General features: G+C 47.7%; 1 protein-coding gene and 1 long non-coding RNA gene across 3 annotated transcripts in view; one reads left to right on the plus strand and one right to left on the minus strand.

Moving 5' to 3' along the window:
- Positions 1–22,228, plus strand: part of MLXIP (MLX interacting protein) — a 1,610,055-nt gene that overhangs the window by 1,077,862 nt on the left and 509,965 nt on the right. Inside the window, exon 9 of the mRNA XM_069619595.1 lies at positions 9,257–9,899. Coding sequence (XP_069475696.1) covers positions 9,257–9,899 — 643 coding nt within the window. The remainder of the gene's footprint in view (positions 1–9,256; positions 9,900–22,228) is intronic.
- The window catches only part of LOC138492452 (uncharacterized), a 249,553-nt gene that overhangs the window by 128,597 nt on the left and 98,728 nt on the right, over positions 1–22,228 (minus strand). The gene's annotated exons all lie outside the window — the stretch shown is intronic.

Below are 22,228 nucleotides of genomic sequence, written 5' to 3' on the forward strand. Positions count from 1 at the left end.
CCAATGCAACTCTTGTTTGTGACCTTGTACATGGTCTCTCTGCTGTGTGACCCACAAGCCCTAAAGCTCTGAGATCATTCCCCAGCAGGACCTTTCCTGCGACATCCCTCTGAATGCTCACTGACTACTGTACCATTGATAGTAAGATTTACAGGCATAGCTGGCAACTTAAGAGGGTAATCATCAGCTAACTTAGTGGGTAAAAAAGGAGCTCTGGCAACTTCCTCTGGGTTTACCAAGGTAGAATCCACTACAGTTCTGCTGCACCCACTATCCCTAAGGACAGGAGTATCCACTCCATTGATCAGCACACTGTCTTTGAAATAGTGTGTGTTATTGTCAGGAATCCTGGCATAAGCCTCTGAGACTTTAGGCTCCCAGGAACCCAGTGAAACTAAAACATCTTCAGTCTGTCTACTGGGGAATGAATCTGAGCAGAAAGATGCCCCTGTGACCTCTTCTTCCTCATAGGAGAAGGCCAGATTCGCAAAGTGGACCCCCAAAGGTTTAACCTTCTATCGGGGTCCCCCTTGACATGGTCACTTGCTCCACAAGCCACACAAGATCCACTGGGTCTTGGGTCATAGGGAGGCTTACTATAACCAGAGTTATGTTTGGAAGGATAACGTCCACTAGCCTGAGCATAATCCTGTGACTTACCCTTGCATTTCTTTTTCTGGCTCTTTTGGGAGGAAGATTTATCAACCCCCCCCACCCTCTTTATCCTTGGACTTTTTCCTTTCCTCATGCATACCAGGATGAGTCTTGTCCTCATGGGAAACTCTATGTGACACCCACAAATCTGCTTCTATGGCCAGCTTCTTAGGATCTAACTCCTTTGAATTTGCCAAATGCTGCTTAAGCTCGGGAACACAATGCAAAAATATGTTCAAGCATGACAAGACTTGACCTATACCCTCAAAGGTGGAGACCTTATAGCCTTCAACCCAACCAGTCAAGTTCTTTAAGGAATCAGTCACATATGATACCCAAGTACTAGCTTCTTTCTTTTTGTACTCTCTAAACCTCTTCAAGTATTGGGCAGGAGCCTTCCCAAACTTTAAGATGAGAGTTTGCTTCAACATTGTAAAATCTACTCTTTCAGCTTTTGACATCTCCATGATAGCACTGCAGCCAGAATGGGGTAGTCTGCTGAGCAACCATACATTCTTATCAGCATTTACAACCTCTTGAACCTCACATGTATACTCAAATGCATTCAACCAGTCCATAATGTCATTCTTCTCATCATGCACACTGTGCAGACCTTTAGGAAATCTTGGATGAGAGGAGGACCCAGACACATGTCCAGATCCATTGGAACCTTGAAGCTTGGCCAGTTCCAACTGGTGATCGCTGACCTTCTGTTTTTCTGCCTGCTCTATCTTCAGCCTAGCCATGTGTAAATCAAGCTCCTTCTGATTAAACAGCAGCTCTTGCTTCTTGAATTCCAGCATGGCATCAGCATCAAAGTTGGCAGAGGAAACTAGGGACATTGCATCCTCTCTGTCAACATGGGCACCATGGATGACGCAGCGACAGAACTCTGCTCTGTCAGTGGAAGCAGCTCCACCTCCTTCTGCACTCCCATCAGAGGTTATGGCATCAAGTTGCAACTCTTGCCATTCCATGATTCTTTTGTAGAGGAGGAGCCAAGTACCCCCACTCCACCTGCCCCGCCGACATAACCTGAAAAGTATGAACCAAAGTATGTGAAGTATACTGAACAAGTGAACCAGCAAAGAGAAGAGTGTGGGCTCTGTGCAGTACCCATAAGAATACCTATGCCTAAGCAAACATGGGCGGTAAAGTACCCATTGAGAAAACCATACCTGCATACAAGACAATATGATGGCCCTTTGAACCAGATTCCTGAAGAAGCCAAGAAACTGAATGACCAGGATGAATGGTGACGTCATACAAAGTTGAATCGACACCCATATAGAAAGATAACCGGACCATAGAGGCAGACGATTATAAAGAACAAAGAAATACCAAGGATATATGACATCTTGGGATCAAGATGAATAAACCTATGCCACAAACCTGATGAAGATACTTAGTTTAAACGTGTACAGATGCAATGAAACGCAAGCAGCAAACCAATCATGAAGCTAGCCACATGCTTTTAATAGATTAGACTGCGGCACTCGACAACATATACATGTATACCTCATGGATACATATGGACAAGTAAAGGATGAATGTTTCCACTCCGTATAAAGCAGTACTGAACGAAGAAGGCCTCATTTCAGTGTCGCTGTAAAGAAAAGCAATTGAATTAAAACACAAAAAAAGTTCAGCTAAGGAGTTCACTGAGCCAAGAAAGTCAAGGTCTTATCAAACTGGAGTTGGCTGACATTAGATACAATTAACATGAAAGAACAGAAGCTCCTGTTTAGAAAGGTCAAGCAACAACAAAAGACGTCAGAAGACTATTGAAAATAAAATCGAATACATGAAAAAACTCAATATCATGGTGTCCAGTCAAGTGATGGAAGAACGTTGGACAAGGAAGATGATCACACCTACACACATAAACCGGATAGTGCCCATACTCCTTAAAAATTCTCAGAGAACAGTACAAACTCAAGGCCAACTTCAAATCACTAATTGACACTGGACCTTTCAAGGCCAACTTCAAAGCACTAATTGATACTGGACCATTGAGGTGATGATGGATGATATTTTAATTGGTGTGAAGCTGGTGCAAAGACAAGCTCACCCGCACCTGGTTGTTCAGTCTGTGTGCTGCTAACGTAGGTAGGAAAATTACTAATGGGGGTTAGAGCCAACCAGTTGTAGGGGACCACGTAGTTGGGGGTCCTATAGTTTGTGTAGCCAATGGGACATCGTACATTTTGTGACGTTCATAGTGGCTATTTTGAAGGGTGGGCTTAGTTGCCCCACTGATGTTAACTATCCAATTACCTCTCTCCGTTACTCCATACAGATATAGAACCTATGCTTAGTTATTCACTTAGAACCTATCCCACCTCCCGATAGGTTTTTGTAGTTTGCCACGTAGGATGAACTTGATAGTGATGCAGGTCAACACAGTTATGCCCAGTTATGGGTATAAGAACCCAACTTTTTAATGAAGTAGAGTTAGCGTATCGAGCGATTGGTAATGTTCGTTGTACTCCCTGTTTTAGATACTATGAATAAAATCTGCATCCCCATCCATCTCAAGGGTACCGCTACTCATCTTAAAGGGCTGGAAGCCTCCAGTTCGCTTTGAATCATTTCCAATTTTGTGCCTTGAGAAGGTAATCCTCTCTCAGCACACATCATTCTTAGGGGGTCATTCCAACCCTGGCGGTAAGGGGTTAACAGCGCCAGTAAATGTGCCGGAGCCATCAACCCCTTACCACCCTATTACGAGGTCTCCTCGCGGGACCCGCTAAGGACGCCTGGTAAAGCCAGGCGTCCTTAGCGGGTCCCGCAAGGAGACCAGCATGATATTAACGGGCCCGTTGTTAGCATGCTCCCCATTCCCATTGAGCCCTATGGGGGCTCAAATGGGAATGGGGATGTACCGGGTCTTGGTTCCTTGAATGAGGAATTACCGGCCGGGCCCTCCAAGGTTGGAATGGCCCGGTAATTCCTCAATCAAGGAACCCAGACCTGGTACCTTGTAAGGGGGTAGCCATGCCGCTAATAGCAGCATGGTTACCCCCTATCTCGTAATGACCCCCTTACTGTTTCTGATTTAGAAGCATTGAATGTTATATCGGTAATTGTTTCCATTATTCTAGATTGGTCTATGGCCTTTACAGTCATCACTACTAAGTCACTGTGTCCTGGGTATGGGTAATCTGAAATGCCTTCACTAGTGTGCAACACTGGATACCTTCAGTCCTATTCCACTGCTGCACACAAATTTGTTAACTCTTACTTGGTGGGCAGAGGTTTGGAAGGCCAGCCTAGTTTCTTGGAACAGGGTAACCTTCTGGACAAGCCAGACCAATCAAGGTAGTATTGGCGGTGGTCAAGACCAGGTCTCAGGAGGGGTGAGGGTGACTGAAAGACCTCAGTGAGCACAAAGTAAAGGACACTTACACATCACTCCCAGTCAGATGTATATATATCAAAAATACAAATACATGTATTCAAGGCCTTTGAGTTCAACACAGTAGTTATCAACAGTAATACTTTTAAACCTACACAATCCTACTAAAATACATATATACAAGACCAAGTGGCCTGAAGGGGTTTATGCATGAAATGGGTCCACAACTTAAAAAGGAAGTGAAGCAGGCAGTGCAAAGAGTCTTTAGGCAATTCTGCAATAATCACAATCCTAACTGAAGGGCAGTCCAGTCCCTAAGAAGAGTGAAGCCTATTGCGCAAATGTACTTGCAATGCTGGCGCACGTGGTAGTGCGGATGGGTGAAAACTGGGTCTGGTGTAGGGTCTGTAGCAGCCCAGGAAGGTGGGTGATGCAGAACAAGTTCCCACTATTCGTGGAGGGTCTCTCCAAGAGGGCAGAACAGGTTCCAGGAGTTGTGAATAATTTGATAGCTCAGGCAATCTGTGGAAAGGAGAGGGGCCCTCAAGGGCCACTTGTGCGTAAAAATGGATGGATGCGATAGGGGCCACCGGTAAGGGTTGCAAGTACTCACCGTCCCTTGGCGCACTCCAGACCAAACTTCAGCAGTCGAGTCCACTACGGTTACAGGTTTAAATGCAGCAATGGTGCGGCTCTGCGGCTTTCAGCAGCAGAGTTACATCAATTTCTCAGTTCCTGGTGGATGGAACAGGCCAGTTTCACTGTAGCAGGCTTCAGGGCAAAGGGCGGCACAGCAGCAAGGCGCCTGCGAAGCTCGTCACCAGGGCTGGGTGACACGGTAACCGTGTGTACTCGGGTTTGGGCGCTCTCTCTTTACTCTAGACCTGGGAATGCCAAGTGTACGAAATTCAGTGTGAGAGTGCCGTGAGCCCAGAGCTTGCAATGTACCAAGTTTCAAGGGGCTCCTCGAAATGGCAGCGGTGTCAGAGCAACGGTCCTGCGCAAGCTGGTCAGCCCACTGTTTGGCCCAGGCACTCTTCCGAGAAGGCTTACATGCAGGGTTTGATGAAGGTACCGATAATGGTTGGTCCCAGTATTCAAATGGGTCGAAGCGTTTTTGCAGACCTTCTAGTTCGATCAGATGCAGAGGGGTCCAGCGGGACGACAGCGGGCCCAGGGTGCCAAACCTTCCAGCGGGTCACCAGCCCTTCCTCGACTCGGCTTCTTAGTTTCAGGATACTTCGATCCTATCCTTCGTTCAGTGAGAACTCAAGAGATCGACCTGGTATGGGTGTTTGGAGCCTTCCCTTATCCAGAATCTCCTTCGCGCCAAAACGAATAGGAACCCAGTGGGAGATCTGCTCACATAGAGGCACACCATACGTGGACCAATCATGGACCATGGTGGTCCCACTCATTCACACCACACCAGACTCTCAGGCACCCAGGATGTGTAAAGGAACCAGACAGTCCAACCCACATCCTGGAAGCACACGCACAAGCCATGCAGAAACCCACGAAAGCTTGGCCTTTTGCGGGAGAATGCATGCCCAAATAAGGACTGACCCGGGTCGGCTTGACCTGGGGAAAGGTGAAGGGGCAAGATGGCCAAAGGACAAGACAAAGAACCTTGTGGCATGGCCATTTTGGAGCCAAGCCACCTTTCTGTGCCAAACTCAATAAACGCAGTTTGTATGGCAGGAAAGGGTTGAAAATATATGACAAGATAAGCTGCCACCAGTCCTGTCCAAGGCACTTCGGCGCTTCTCCTAAAAAAATCCTTCAAGGGTGTCTAGGGACCTGGGAAATGACAGGAGGACCCAAGCGCACTGTACTGTAAGGTACATTGTGCACTTGTAACATGTTGCAGAAATGCTGCAACATTGACAAGGAGTAAGGGAAACAAAGTCTCCCAGTACTAACTGTCTTTAAGGGCATGTCACTTTCCCCATAACAAAGTGAGCGAAAAGCCCAGGGGAGTGCAGCTGAAGGCTGTGCTCTACTGGCAAAATCAGACCATGGTGTTTAGACAGCAGAAAAAAGTTGGGGGTTACACAACTGGAGGGAAAACTTCACATAACTGTGAATCTTTCCTAACAGTCAGGCATGTCAGTGTTGGTTTGCGACCACAGTGTGTAATATTACCCGATCATATCGGGATGCGATGCTTTCGCCATGCCGATTTCTAAAGTAATCCGTAATACAGCGAAATTATTTTGTTGAATACTCCTGTTTCCTTTGATCCTTTTGATGACATTCTCTAAACCATACGGTCAGGGGGACATCATCCCTCACACTAGGATACCCTTTTGCTACTTTTGGGGTGCAATGATTTCAAGCTTCTTATAGTGTGAAAGCTTATTTGCCAGTTGGAACGCTCATTTGTGTAGTCATGAATTCCTTTATTCTTACAGGAACCCTACATCCCCAGGCCAAATCTGGTTTTAGAGGTTGTGTTGCTGCCTTTTATAATTTTTATTTTTAATTTATTGGCTTTTTAAAGTGCATGTACTACACTGAACAATCTATAACAGCTGACTTATCCATGAGATTAATTGAGTGTGCATACTGTTTTAAATTCTCAACTAGACATCACTTTAGTAGGTAAACACTAAACCCTTCGTCCCCTCCCCAGCAATACGCTTGGCCTCACTCTCTGGATGTGAGCTTCCATCTGTCTCATTTAACATATGTCCCTACATCATTTCCATTTACAATCTCAAAACTCCATCTGTTCATAACTATAAGGAACATATCAAATTGAGCAAATCAGCAAGGAGCTCTGGTAGGAGGGGAAAAAAAAGAGTTTTATTCTCCTAATATTCTGTGCTAAGCAGAGGAGGGACCGGTGAGGGACTTTGTGTTTTACGCATCTCCCAAACTGAAGTATTTCACCAAATAGAAGTTAGTTTGACCCAAGGCATGGCCATTACATATGTAGTTTTGATCCATGTCAAATGCCGCCTCATAAAATCCATTTCGAGCGCCTCAATGGACAGGCTTATATGAAGAGAACAAGTAATGTAAAAATAAGTAGCATGTCACCTTATGGCTCATAGTTTCCACCTTTTTCATTAACCAAGTTTAAGAAAGGCAGACACATTTGTGTAAACCTGTGAATTACCTTCCTATTAATAAACTTCAACCTAGCAAAGGGTCACTGGTGGATGCTCTTCCAGATACAACTTCTGAGCATTCACAATCTGACCTCCTAAATGTTAGATTAATTTACCTGTGGGCATTTTCAATGGGCAATATCTTGCTTCATTGCGAGCCCTCAAGGATCAATATTAATATATTTTTAGATGAGGCATTATTTATGATCCTCTTGATTTAAGCCAAAATTACTTTCCAATTGTAATTGTTTATTTGTTAAGTGCTTATACACAAGTGAAGTGCTTCAAAGCGCTTCAAAGCGGGAAGGGAACAAGGGATTACAGTCATCATTCTTAGGCCCTGAAGATTCCGAATTATCTAACCACAGTAACTAGCTTACTAGGCCAGAGCCATATCTGCTAGTGTAGGTGCATGATAGAGAATGTGGGGAGAACAGGGGGGGGGATCGAGGAACATACAGTACAAAAAAACTACAGTACTAGGCCTGGCTAGGGAGGGCAGACAGAGGGAGGAACGGACAGACAGACTTGCTGGCCTAGTATATTTAAGGTTGTGCAAGTGTGCAGAGAACAGGAAGTGCGAGGGAGGGGGATAAGTGCGCCCAGTCAACAGGGGCCAGGGTTAAGTGCAGAGTGGTTGCCCCTCTTATGGAGCATAATGCACTAGTGCCATGCAAAGTGCAGAGGCCCAGAGGCAAGTGCAGGACTGGCGGCAGAGCCTGGGACCTATAGGGTTCTGGAGGTGCACCAGGCGACCAGTCAGCAAGCTGAGCAGGTTGAGGAAGAGAAAGAAGGGGGGAAGGAAGCGAGGAGAGGGGAGGTTAGCAGGGGAGAGGTAGAGGGAATGAGGAAGCGAAAAGGAACGTCTTGAGGAGTTTCCAGTGAGGCAGGTAGGCTGTTCCAGAGGGAGGCACCTGCAGAGGATAAGGATCTACCCCCAAATCTCTGTTGGGAAAAACGGCTCACCCCCAGAGAGTTGGAGGAGGCAGAGCGGAGGGTTCTAGAAGGAGAGTATTTGGGAAGAGAGCATTTAGAAATGCTTTTTAAAATCCACCATAACATTGATGGTGTTTGCTAAACATACCCCAATGCTCCAACCACAAGGATATCAGACTGTACAACACTGATGATCCATAATTAGGGTGAAATGCATATGTAGCGGTTTGCTTCGTTTAAAGATGTCCCTCTTTTTTTGTTTTTGACAAGGCTATGGATAAAATAGTGCTCCCCTATAAGACAAAGACAATTTTCTGCAGAGGAAAGCATGTTTTTGAGCTAATCTGCCTGCACCAAGGATGGGTACTGGGTAGCGCTGTGGCATAGGTGGAAAAGTCTATTCTACACTCGCATGTCCAATAAGATGGGATTTGTGGATAACCACACCAAATATGCCCTATGGAACCTATTTCCCCAAATGGCGAAGTTGAGGGGACTATATAATGTAACATGTAAGGTACCATCTGTAACTTGTTTTATATGCCTTCTCCTTTTGTTGAATGCAAGTAGAAGAGGTAATTGCTATACTCCATATTTCTCCCCATTGATCCCTGGAGATATCTTTTCCAGATACCTTTCACTGGCTAACATTTAGTCACATTTCCCCTGTTGTCTGATCTACATCCTGGGGCCCTGTATTTTGCTGGTTCAACACCGAGCTCAGAGTCAGTAGGTTTTGTGCAATGTCATTCAAGTTACTGCTAAAAGAAATCCAGTTACTTCATTGGATACACATATACTGACTGCTACGGATATGCTTAAAAAGAACGCCAGGAAATCCCTACATTTCTAAAAAAAGATATTGGCCATGTTTCTGGACCCTTTCTCTTTTCCAGACTGTGAGGTAGGCAGCGGAGACCATAAAGGGTTAGTGGCTACTGTACAAACTACGCACAAAAATGAAGAAGTTGGTAAGCTACGAATAAATACAGACTTAAAAGTTCTGGAGTTTTTATTAGCAAGTTACTTTTTCTTTTAATATTGCGAGATAATGTAATGGCTTCACTAACATAGTATTGAATATAATATTGAGCTCATATTCTGAGCAGTATGTGTAGCCTCTTGTATTTTTCTGATAATATGTATTTGTTTCTTTTCATTTCATAATTCAAATATTTTGTTGTTGTTCCAGACTACCATTTTATCAACCAGTTCTTTGCCCAGCAGTCTCATGCCAGTTAATTTTGATAATAGATTGATTACCTCATCAGGACCTGAACCTACAGCTACCAGAATAATTGATGTTCGAAGAGAGAGAAGTTCAAGTGTTGGTAGCGTGGGATCTTTTGGCCAAGCAATAGATTTTAAGTCGGATTCCTCTTTAAACTCTCGTGAAAAATTGTTACCAGTGTTACAGCCTTCATTGGCACAAATTCAGACTGCTTCAACGTCACAAAAAAGAAGTGCTTCAACTGGTGCGCCTCAAAACTCTGGTTTGAATTGCCATACTTCATATGTTTCTTCAGCAAGTGGAAACTTTGTTTCAACAGATTCTTCTGTTATTACTCACACAGCTTCTGCGACTCTCACTCACAATGCTTCGGCCACAACATTTCCCCAGAGCCAAAATCTAATGCTCGCATCACAGCCTCCAGTGCCTTGCAACGTTTCTCTGCAAACACCAGTGTTACCAAAGCCACCAGGACCATCACCCCAAACATGTTCATCTTTTCCTCTATCCAAAGCAAATTCTGGGACAAAGCTGAAACTGCAAAACATTGTTCCTGCTCCTCAACCTATGTCTTTATTATTGAAAAATGCCTTCATTGGGCCAGGTAAGCATGACACATTTCTGGTTTCTTTAAATTACTTGAGTGTTTCATCATTTTTGGTGTTAAAGGGCCAGCCACTACCACCTCAAAACGGCAGTTGTGAAGAAGTACGTATTTTTCAGTGGTAAGATTATGCATTGCCTTAAAAAGATAAACAACCACCATACTGAGCTTTGTGAATTGTTGAACTCAACCTTGATAAAGAACAAAAACATTTTAGTAAATGCAACAACAAAAAATCTGGGTAGGTCCTCTCTTTGTTATTAAACTTCTGTGCTTGTACATGACAAAGTATGCATTCTGATGGCTCTGCAATAATAATCAATTTTAGTTTGGGTTTGCAACACTTATAATAGCCCAAACTATTGCATTCAAATACTGAGAGATGTGTACCCAGGGATAAGGGTTTCTGACAAGGGGCCTACATGAATGAGGAGGGACACAAAGTGTAATTTGGTTATTGATCCCTCCCATTCCCTGCCCCTAGTCATGCTAATCCCTATTTCTAATTCCACCCATTCCTGCCAATCTCGGGAACTCTTTGAGCTCTGAGCTCTTCCATGGTTGCGGCCATCTGCGATGACTGTCTTTAGGGAAGCTCTCTGGAAACAAGCCAAAACTAGAGGCCATCTTTGAATGGCATCTTCCAAATGAATTATACATTGAAGCATATGAGTGTAATCTTTTGTAAAATAGCTAATGTAAGTTTATTTTGTTTTTCATGATTTTGGTATATTTCAGTTTTATTACTGGATAGGATGCATAAGAGTTGCAAAATCTAGCGCATGTACATTGAAATTATTTACATTGCATTAGTGACTGTATTAAAATGTTATAACTGGATTATGTTTTTGAATAATCACTTTCCACGGCTTGCCTGTCCAGTCTGAGCGTGAGCTGCATCACTTATCTGAAATCCTATCTGACACTGCTGCACCCAGCCCCTCCTTGCTCTGCGTCCTGCCATTTGTAACTGAAGTCCTGCCTTGACACATTAATCACGGATGTTAACAAGCTGTGGCTGTTTTACGCAAAAGGTCAGCAGACTCAAGGTCACTTTTAATGAAGGGGCACAACACCGATCATATTTAATACTATAACATATTGTTTTGTAAATCTTTTAAAGTAACTGTTTATAACTTACAGAAAACTACCTAAAAAATGTAGTGAACATTTCTGCAATGTCATTGCTAAACATGAACTCTTATAAAGCAACCTAATGTAATAAATGTAGAAACCAAGTACTTCAAAATGGCCATTGCAGTCTGGGAGGGGAAGTTGACACAGTGCTTCCCTTTTTATAGCAGTCATCATGCCCTCTTTAATATCAAGGAGGAGGTATAGGCTGGACCTGCAAAGCTTTAGCAGACACAGCCAGTCTTTCATGGGTAGTTTACTTTTGTTGTGTGTGCCTGAGGTTTGGAGGATGGCTGAAAAAGCAGGCTGTTCATGGGGTTCTGGCACGCTCTGCCAAGAAGCATTTGCTGTTGTCCACATACTTAGGCTGCAGGTGTTAGAGCTGTGTCCCTGTGTCGGGACACACCATGGACATGGATACAACAGCCTGACCAGGCGCAAAGAGCCCCTCGTCCTTGCTCGCCCGGGAGTGGCCACATGGTTAAAGCCTTAGGCTGCACTTTAATTGTATTGAATTGAGGGTGAGCAACTGCCAAGTTTTTTGAGGCAATATATTGTTGTATATGCCTACCACCATTAGACATTTGTAAAGAATGTTTTTTTGTCCAGAAATGGGAGTTACTCCTCACAATATATGGATTTTACTGCATATCACTTGAGTTGCTTAGTTACAGAAATTGTACTATTAAACAGTGACAGATGTGTACCACGCATAGTTTAATCTGACTTTAGGGTCACCTCCTTTATTTTTATCGATTCATAACGCGCCGGAACCCGCAGGAATCGGGGCGCACAACAACACAAAGTAGATGACAATATCACAGGACAGAGAGCAGAGCAACGGGTCGTGGGGCAGTGGAATTACTTGAAGAGAAGAGTCTGGCGCATTCTTCTGAAAGCTCTGATGTTGGTTTCTTGTTGTAGGATAGAGTAAGAGTATTTCAGGTTTTAGCTGAGCATACGGCAAAGGATTTGCCCAAGCCTCTATCCCGTTTGAAAGGTGGACAGTTAACCTGCATCAACTATAATAGAGGTCATATCCTGTGCTTATAATTTGCCATTTCCTGTTAAACAAATCGCTGAGCATTTGCACTCTTCCGCACTAAAAATCGCGTTAGAATTTTGAATTTGAACAGTAGTGCAATGTGTCTACCGTATACCGCAGCCTTTATTTTTCGGTTGCAGTATACTATTTCCCTAACAGTGGCTGCTCCCAGCAGTAGCGAAGATCCCAGAGGTCAGTAAGTGGCACTGCAAGAAGAATTAATTTTCCTACTGTCAAATGTGCACTTTTTATGTCTTCTGGGAATCAGCCTAGTAATTAATGATGGCAAATTTCACCTTTACTTGCCTTTGATTACCCAAATTAGCCTGACATGAATCCAGGAAATATTTATCATTTGGGGTCTGTTACACACTAATGGCTTGTTGGCTTTGATGCTAAATGACTGTCTCTAAGGAAGCTTTCTGGAAACGAGCCAAAACTAGAGGCCATCTTTGAATGGCATCTTCCAAATAAATTATACATTGAATCATATGAGTGTAATCGTTTGTAAAATAGCCACAGAGCATGCTCAGTACTATACCATATGTGTGCACGGGAAGTGTACGGCTGTTTGGCTGGGCACTCTGTAGCTGCTCGTGCTCCTGTGACACGCTGTATGGGCAAGAGGAAGGGCGGACTGGCCTTTGCAGCGAAACGTGAAACGAATTCTGAACTTTAAAAAGTATGCTTTCATGGGACTCTGATCACGAACTGACACTGTGATTTTTTGGGTGTCTTGGGTGTTTGCTGCTACGTGCAGCTACTAAAGTAGCAATTTTTCTCTTTTTTCCCTGTGCGGCAGCGTCTCCATTGGAGCTCTTCCCCTCATCCACCCACTCAATCCCAGCAGCCTTTAATTACACCTTCCCCGCGCACCCATAGTGTGCATGGGAAGTGTACAGCTGTTTGGCTGTTCGGCTGTGTAGGTAGTGTGGAAGCTACCGTGGTGGGTGCTTTAAAATTGCTACTCGCGTCTATAGAGTAGCCGTAGTAGTCCATTTTCAAGTAAAGCGGCTTAATGTTTAATGTTCATGGGTAAATTATCAATGGATGTACGTGTTTTAGTGCTGTTGATTATACTTCCTGCATTTAGTTTGACATCTATTTGCAGCAATTAGTAAATACTTTGGGAGTTGCTGTTTACGTATGCAAGGTCATTTATTTTCAGCATGAGTGCATACAAACCACCAAAATGACCTCTAGCCTTCGTAGTGGCCGTATTGTAAGTATGCCTGTGCCTAAAAATGCTCTTCCAGGTAGGCCCCACAAAGAAGAGGGGGGCGACTGCCAGCAATAATACCAGAACTACTGCTGTGGCCCTTGTAAACAGCAACTTAACGTTGTCTGCATAGCTGAGCGCGGCTGCGTCCAATGATATAATTTGTCAACAGGTAGCCTTTTCCTATGCTCGTGCTCAAAGAGAAGAAGTCCAGCGTGCATCTCTTGCCTCTGTTGCCTTTCCGCTTATGTCTCTCAATGCTCAATTACCTTTAAAAATGTTCTGAGCATGAGAGCAGATGGGCCACTCATGACTGAGGATGTCAGCAGTGATGCCCATAGCTCCTCTCCATCTGACACTTCAATTCTTGCCCCGGTTGTCTTGGCAGAATTAGAAAAACGTGTACGATCATCAGTTGGGCCATCGACCCCTGTCACCCTGCCTGCTGGCAGGATGGCTAATGTACACCTACACTGCAAAGAGGGAGCTCGCCAAGCGACTTGAATAATTCCCATATAACCGAGCCCTGCAAGCAACAATCGCCAAATCCATCACCCCTCAGCTCATGCTTGAATCCAATCTCCATTGGCGACAAAATTCCTCCAGTTTCTCCTGTAGGCCCCCTGCCATCCCCTCCTAAAAGGGATGGCTTACCCCCCCTGGGCTTTGATTTACTCGATCCATCTGAAGATATGCAGTCCCTTGAAGCCTCATGCCCAGTTTTATCAAGGGTACTTAACCTACTAGATAGAGGGCACGATTACGAGCATTACGAATTAAGGGAAGGCAAAGCCACGCTTACCCAGATATTCTCCAGCATGGGGTCTGGCATGGATTCACATGCTCATGAATATTCCCCGTCGTCAGGCCAGGAATCTTCGGTATAGTAAAAATCAGTATCAGTTTCGTTTCTGATCTGTCTTTCTCAGTAGTAAACAATCACTGGTCTCTGGGTCATACTGCCTCCAGCCAATGACTGCCCTCTCCCTAAGCCTCGCCCCTGTTAGCCATCCTCAGATTTTTACCGCACGTTCAAGTGTTGGGAGTCCTTGTGCTGGAGCTCTCAAGATTTTGCTGCGTTTTCGCGCTTTTTTCAGGAGATTTTCTCATTTCTTCGGTTAAATAGAGCCTCCAGCTCCACCGTTTCTACATCCGATCAACGGGGATCCGTTTCGGGGATCCGTTTCGGAGTTTCTACGCCCCTCAAGGGTGAAGATTTCGTCGAGTTACGCTTTTGGAGGATTCCAGAAGTTCCGAGGACTACCCCGGACATGGCCCAGGAGAAAGGGAGCTCGACGCCCGGGAAGCTGTTCAGGACCTGCCCTGGATGCCAGCTTCAGAACGTTTTCAAGGAGGACGAGCATTCGTTATGCCTCTACTGTCTCCATGAGGACAAGACGCACAAGGAAAAGGACTGCGCGTTTTGTGGGACCATGTCACAGTGGACCATGAAGGATCGCCACCTCCGTCTCGCCAACTGGCTGGAAGGTAAGAGCCCGCCAGGTGAGAAGAAGAAAAAGAAGTCTGAGCGGTCTTCTAAATCCTGTGAGGGTGCCCCGGCGACGGGGGCCCAACAAAAGGCTAAGCACCGCGAGTCTGTGGGCACCGGGAGCACCGGACGGTCGGGCTCCTTGGCTGCCCGGCAGGGCGCATCCTCCCCGGCTCCATCAACCACGAGCCAACTCTCTGGCTTGGGTAAGAGGAAGTCCGAGAACCCGGCGAAGCTTCTGGAGAGGCCCCGGTCGATCTCGAAGATTCCGGCAGAGGGGGAGCGAGGCTCGGACCCTCCCCCCAAGGTGAAGGCCCCAGGCATACAGAAGGTGACGTTGGCCTTAATTCACCCTGCTAAGACCTCGATTGAGGATGTCGCCGCGGCCCTGGCTCAGCCTGTGGAGGCTACACCAGTGGAGGCGGCCTCAGGTACCAGAGTTTCCTGCCACCGCGGAGGGAGTCGTCTTTCAGGCCCATCGAGAAGACCCCCAAGAAGTCCTCTATGGAAAGGGTTGGGGAGGGGCTGGTGGCCATCGTGGATACGGACACGACCTCTGAAGAGGAGCTCATCCAAGTCGTGGAGGAGGCCCAGCCCATCGGGAGGGATCCCGATGAGCGCGACGAAGAGGGCGACGGTGTCGCAGACGAGGCTCCTCAAGAGCCCTCGCTCCCGTCGTTTCTGGTGCCGCAGGACACCTCAGCGGCCATTTTGTCAGCCATCCAGTCCTTATGCTCGGAGATGAGGACTAGGTTGCCCCTTCCCCCGACGGAGGTACCTGAGCCAGACCCGACAGGGGAACCAGAGCCCACCACTTAAGAGGAGGAGGACGCATCCTAGGCCTCCTCTCCCGCCTCTGCGGCCTTCTCTGCCTTCCCCCCGGTCCACTACCCACGGGGATGATTCAGGCATGGACACGACTACGACGGGTACGGATGACGACGGAGGTGACAACGGGACGTGTCCCCCATCGCCCCCTGCCCGGGCGTCCCCGCCCGACGAGATTGGATCCTTCCATGCTATGATTTCCAGGGCATCCGAGCTCTTCCAGCTCTGCCCCGAAGAAAAGAAGAAGGAAGGGTTCCTTTACCAACGGCGCGAGGCTAAAAGGAAGACGGTCCTCGCCGTACCGCTTCTTGATGACATCTGGGATGAGGGGCTCGCCCTCCTCAAGAACCCTGCCACGGCTCCTGCGAAGAGGGACCGGTACGAGAAGAAGTACCGGGTCCCCGACGCTGCTCCCTTGTGCCTTAGGGCGCAACCTACCCCGGATTTGTTCGTTTCGGTGGCAGCCAAGAAGAAAGCAGGGGGGCATCGGCCTCGACTTCAACCTCCCCGCCGGACGGCGAGGGTAGGAAGCTGGATGCGATGGGACGACAGGTCATCTCATCTGCAGCGACGACCATCAAGGCGGCCAACTCCCTGGCCATCGTAGCCCGCTACGACAGGGAGTTGTGGTTCAAGATCACCCCTCTGTTGGACTTCCTTCCGGACGCCAAGAGGGCTGAGGCCCTGGAAATCTTACAGGAAGGTGAGATTGCCTCGGACCACGCCATTACGGTGGCTACGGACATCGCCGACACCGGTTTCCGTCAGATGGGCAACAGCGTTTGCCTGAGACGATGAGGATGGCTCAAGGCGACGGATTTCCGCCAGGGCGTACAGACCAAGGTTTTGGACATGCCCTTTGATGGGAACAACCTTTTTTGGCAAGGCGGTTGATGAGTCCCTTCAGGCGATCAAGACGGACACGGACACAGCCCGTGCACTGGATGTGCTCCAACAGCGATGGCCGTCCTTTCGGAGCTCCGAAGGCAGACAGGGTGCCTCCAAGGGAGCCGGCAGCAGCTCCTCTACGTACCGTCAAGCGGCAAGATCTTCGTCGCAGGAGGCCTACAGGGGACGCAGCAAGTCAGGTGGATCCCGCCGTCGTCGCCAAGGTGGTCAAGGAGGCAAAGCGGCCTCCAAGCAAGATTGAACCTACCGCCTGGTCAGGCCCCCGCCGAAGCACCTCGGTGGGAGGCCGGCTGACGAAGTTCGTCGGCGTGTGGGAGTCCATCTCCACCGACCGTTGGGTGCTGGACGCCCTGGCCCTGGGGCACGCCCTCGAGTTCCAGAAGAAGTGCCCCTGCATTCCTCCCGTGGCCAGGAAGGAAAATCACGTCCCTCAACTGCTGTTGGAAGTAAGGGCGATGCTCAGGAAAGGTGCCATCGAGCTCGTTCCAAAGAGGCTTCGGGGCTCCGGAGTTTACTCAAGATACTTCCTCGTAAAGAAGAAGACAGGAGGATGGCGTCCCATCCTGGACCTGCGACGACTGAACTAATACATCAAGGCACAGAAGTTCCGGATGGTCACCCTGCAGCACTTGCTGGGACAGCTGGAGGAGAGCGATTTCCTGTCGTCGTTGGACTTGGAGGATGCATACTTCCACATCCCTATTCTAAAGAGACACCGAAAGTTCTCCATCAACTTTCCAAAATCCCACCTGGTCCCGTCACAAGTCGCCCTGTTTCTGGGAGCACAGCTCGACACAGTGGCGCGGCGGGCCTCACCGTCGGAGGAAAGGATAAGGACCATCCTGGGAAAGGTGCAACGTCTGCTGGCCATGGACGTGGCCAGAGTGAGGTCTATCAAGTCCCTCCTCGGAATGATGTCCTCCTGCATTTATCTGGTGCGCCACTGCAAGACTTCGGATGCGGCCCTTGCAAGAATTCCTCGACGCCCACTGGATCCAGCCGACGGGCAGCTTTGAGGACAGGATCCCGCTCGACGAAGCGTTCCGTCAGGCGATACGATGGTGGGGTGTCCGCTGTCATCTGACGGCGGGAACAGGTTTCCTAGCCCCGGCCCACCAGGTGACAGTGACGACGGGTGCCTCCCTGGAAGGTTGGGGAGCGCACACCGGGGGTCTCCATGCGAGAGGCCTTTGGCTCCCGGAGGAGAAGACACTCCACATCAACATCTTGGAGCTCCGTGCAGTGTTCTGGGCCCTCAGGTCCTTCCTTCCGTCCCTCAAGGGCAAGGTGGTGAGGATCTTCACAGATAACACCACCACAATGTTTTACATTCGGAAGCAGGGCGGAACCAGATCCCCTGCCCTATCCAAGGAAGTCCAGGATCTGTGGCATTGGGCCGTCGCCCAAGGGATGTTTCTGGTACCCTTTCATCTGGCAGGGATAAAAAACACCATCGCCGACTCACTCAGCAGAGAGCTGCGCTCGTGCCACTAGTGGGAACTGCGCCACGATCAAGTGGACCGACTCTTCCGACGATGGGGCGTACCCCAGATCGATCTCTTCGCGACGGCAGCGAACTCCAAGTGCCGGAGGTTCGCCAGCAGGTCTCCCCAACCGAGGAGCATGGGCGATGCTTTCTCGTTCCCCTGGGACAGCCTGTTCCTTTATGCGTTCCCGCCATTGCCGTTGCTACTCCGGCTCGTCAACCAGCTCAAGAGGTCCCGGTGCAGGATGATCCTCGTCGCACCGGCGTGGCCGAGGCAGATCTGGTTCCCGGACCTTCTGGACTTGTCAGCGTCCACACCAGTCAAGCTGCCGACGGACACGGATCTCCTCTCCAGAGAAGGAGGCGCCATTCTTCATCACGAACTAGAGTCGCTGAACTTGCAGGCCTGGCTCCTGCAGCACTAGAGTTTGGAGGATACGACATCCCGGCCGACTGCAGAGAGGTTCTTGCGAAGGCCAGGGCATCCTCAACTCTCAAGTGCTACGGACACAAATGGAAGAGGTTCTCTGTCTGGTGCCGTGCACAGAAGATTAACCCTCTGCGGATTACGGCCCCTCAAGTATTGCCATACCTATTGTCTTTGGCCAATGCTGGCCTATCTCACGCTTCCATCAAGGTACATCTGGCTGCCGTCTCACGTTACACCAGAAATACAGGACGGGCGTCCTTGTGGTCTCATCGACTGATGAAGGAATTTATGAAAGGACTGTTCCGATCATTCCCGCCGGTGGAGGCCCCTGCCCCGGCGTGGGAGCTCAACGTGGTGCTGACTAGGCTCATGGGGGCCCCATTCGAGCCTATGCATTCAGTGCCGTTGAAGTTTATGTCGTGGAAGACAGCATTCCTCTTGGCCATCACCTCTGCACGACGAGTGGGAGAGATCCAGGCCCTGTCTTCCGAGCCTCCATACTTGACTTTTCACGACACGAGGGTGGTGCTGAGGACTCATGCCCAAGGTGCCGTCGGACTTCCACCTCAACAAGCCCTTGGTGTTGCCAGTTTTCTTCCCGTCGCCTTCGTCGCCGGCTGAGAGGACACTGGATGTAGCTAGAGCGCTGAAGTTCTACGTGGACAGCACGAAGAGTTTTTCGGAAGACATCACAGCTGTTTGTGAACTTTGGACCTGTGAATCAAGGGAAGGCTCTCTCGAAGACTTCCATTTCCAGATGGCTCTCCGGCTGCATCATCCACTGTCACCGGTTGGCAAACCGACCGTTGCCAGGCCGTCCGAGGGCCCATTCGACCAGAGCGATCGCTACTACTATGGCGTTCCTGTCTGGTGTGCCCCTGCTCAACATCTGCAGGGCTGCTACGTGGAGGTCGACGCACACCTTCACAAGATTCTACTGCGTCGACCAGGATTCCAGGGAGGAGTCCAGAGTCGGCCAGGCAGTGCTGCGCAACCTGTTCGCCTAAGGTGGCCTGGTGAGGAGGTAAGAGTTGCTTAATGTTGAGTTGTTGTATTGCTTGATATTGAGCCTTTTGCCACCTCCCGTGGTTGTGCATGTGTATACTGCTATGTATTCTTATATTCATGAGCATGTGAATCCATGCCAGACCCCACGCTGGAGAAGGAACAAGTTACTTACCTGCAACTGTTGTTCTCCAGCATGGGTCTGGCATGGATTCACATGCGAACCCTCCCGCCTACCCCTCTGCGGCTCTTCACTTGGTCATACCGCCACTTCACGTGCTACCAAATCTGAGGATGGCTGCCAGGGGCGGGGCTTAGGGAGAGGGCAGTCATTGGCTGGGGGCAGTATGACCCAGAGACCAGTGATTGGTTACTACTGAGAAAGACAGATCAGAAACGAAACTGATACTGATTTTTTCTATACCGAGGATTCCCGGCCTGACGACGGGGAATATTCATGAGCATGTGAATCCATGCCAGACCCATGCTGGAGAACAACAGTTACAGGTAAGTAACTTGTTCCTTAACTAAAATTAACAAGCTCGAAGGGTATATTTTTGCGGATTCCTACAGACGAGAAGGCGGTTGTTATACTCCTCCGAATAGAGGTGTGCCTAGTCTTGTCACAACTGCAACTCAGACTGTTCTCTTGGAAGTTAAGGAGCAGCCGTCCTTGCGTCAAGAGGTGCCACCCACGTCTTTTTCATTTGTGCAATCTTTTGCTAAAACTCCTGCACCTCAAAAAGACGGACCTTCGTTGCAAATTCTCACACATGCTCAACTGTGTCAAAAGGTCATTTACAACACAGAAAAAATAGAGCAATTATTATTCTTTCTCCAGACTAAACCCGATGAGCAGTTTGGGGTGCAAATATCTCCTACTTACGACATTGAAATATGCAAAGTCTCTCATCCGAATAGTCCATCAGCACCGTAAGGGCTTGAAGAAGCCCGAACCGCCATTGTCCAGTTAGAAGAAAATGATGGCAAGAGTAATGCTCACTCTGCTCGCTCAGGGTGGTTTTTTGCCTCCCGAAAGGAGAAATGTCTCTTTCTGCGTGCCCTGATAAGAAAAGCTGATAGGCAGGCTGTGCTGGCAGCCTTCAAGGTGTCAGCGCAAAAAAATAAAAAAAGTTAAAAACATAAAAAAGCCCCCAACAAAATATCATAGGAAATAGTGCCCAAGATTCTCATCCTAGCTCTGATAGAGAACAAGGAATCAATATTGAAGAACTCTCTGTGGAGAGTAAAAATGCCTTGCAACTTCATAGCATTGACGATAAACAGAACACTATGGGGAGTCTAGTGCACCAGTCAAATGGCAACAGAGGGACCATGCCAACAGCCCTCCCCATTAAATTTGAGGTTGTGACTAACCCTTCCAGAAGACCATCGATTGCTCTAAAGGACTCAGAGGCCAAATTTCCTCCTTCCCAACAAACGCACCTGTCCTCCTTTTACAAACAAATAGAAAATAAAGTGACACAGGTGGGGAAAATCACTGGTGAGAAAAGTGAAGTTGGGGAGTCAATACAGTCTGCCACACCAGTGAAATTGTCCCCCCCCAAAAAAGGTGGAGAATTTAGGAAAGTCCCTAAAGGCAGTGGTTCATGAACTCCCCTCCCAACTATAATCCAGAGTGATTGCGGGAGGCGGCTAGGTCCTTGAAAGAACCCTATCATGTACCATCCCCCCCTTTAACTTTTTTAGGGGATGGTTGCACAGCTAATGAAAAACCTCCATCAATCTCCTCAACCATAATGGGTTGGGTGAGTAATCCTGATATAAATGGTGACAAGCGACTTAACCGCTCTTGTCTCTTACAGGCATTTAATAAAATTCCTGCACTGAGAACTTTAAATACTGCTGATATTGAATGGATTACCCTTCTTGCTATAAATAATCATCGAATGGTGCGCAAAGTTCAATGGCTATTATTGCAGACTAGGTGTGTCAGTACAAAAGAGAACTGCAAATGATTGGTTTGTCTCCATACCTCTTTGACTCCATTGATGATGCCATCAGGTTTAATGAAACACCGGTGGAAATCATTAATCCTCACCTTGTACATGATAACAGCTTAGCTGTCCAGGAAAAGGCGAAGGCTGTAGTAATTGCTCAGCTTGTTTCCTTGTCAAACATCAGCAAAGATTGGTCTTGGTTGACATCGTTAACCACCACACTAAATCCCGCCATGGACAATATCCCCACGTAGAAAGCCTTATTCTTTGACGATCTTGTCCTGGAATTTTTGTGGGTTTACTAATTTGAATACATGGGCAAAAAATAACTCACTTCAAACTGAAATTGACATCTTATTGTGCCAAGAACCTATGTGTGAGCACAAGCTCCTGTTGCAAGGATTTACTGCTCATCAAGTGATGGCTCAGCGGTGGCCTAGCGGGAGGCCTTTTGGTGGACTGGCCATATTTGTGAATACCAATTTAAAAATGAGAATACAGGAAGTCCACAAAACAGATGTAATATTGGCGGTGGTGGTCTTCTTTAATGAGGCATCTTCTGATCCCTATCTTGTCATTGCTCTTTACCACAGTCTGGCTCTAGCAAAGGTACCAAGTCTGCTTCATGAGCATGATGGCTTATTTGATGAAATAATGTCCCAGTATCCGGCTTGTCGAATAGTGATAGGGGGGATTTTAATGCTCTTTGCTCTAAATCGTATGACGCATTAATTGCATCTTCACTTGACACAAGTCATTCTCCGGTTGTAAACAGAGGGCAATTATGGAGAGAGTATTTTGCGAATTGGGAAATATCCTTTGT

Source organism: Ambystoma mexicanum, chromosome 10 (genome assembly GCF_040938575.1).
Source record: "Ambystoma mexicanum isolate Mex_15411 chromosome 10, UKY_AmexF1_1, whole genome shotgun sequence".
Lineage (NCBI taxonomy): Eukaryota > Metazoa > Chordata > Amphibia > Caudata > Ambystomatidae > Ambystoma > Ambystoma mexicanum.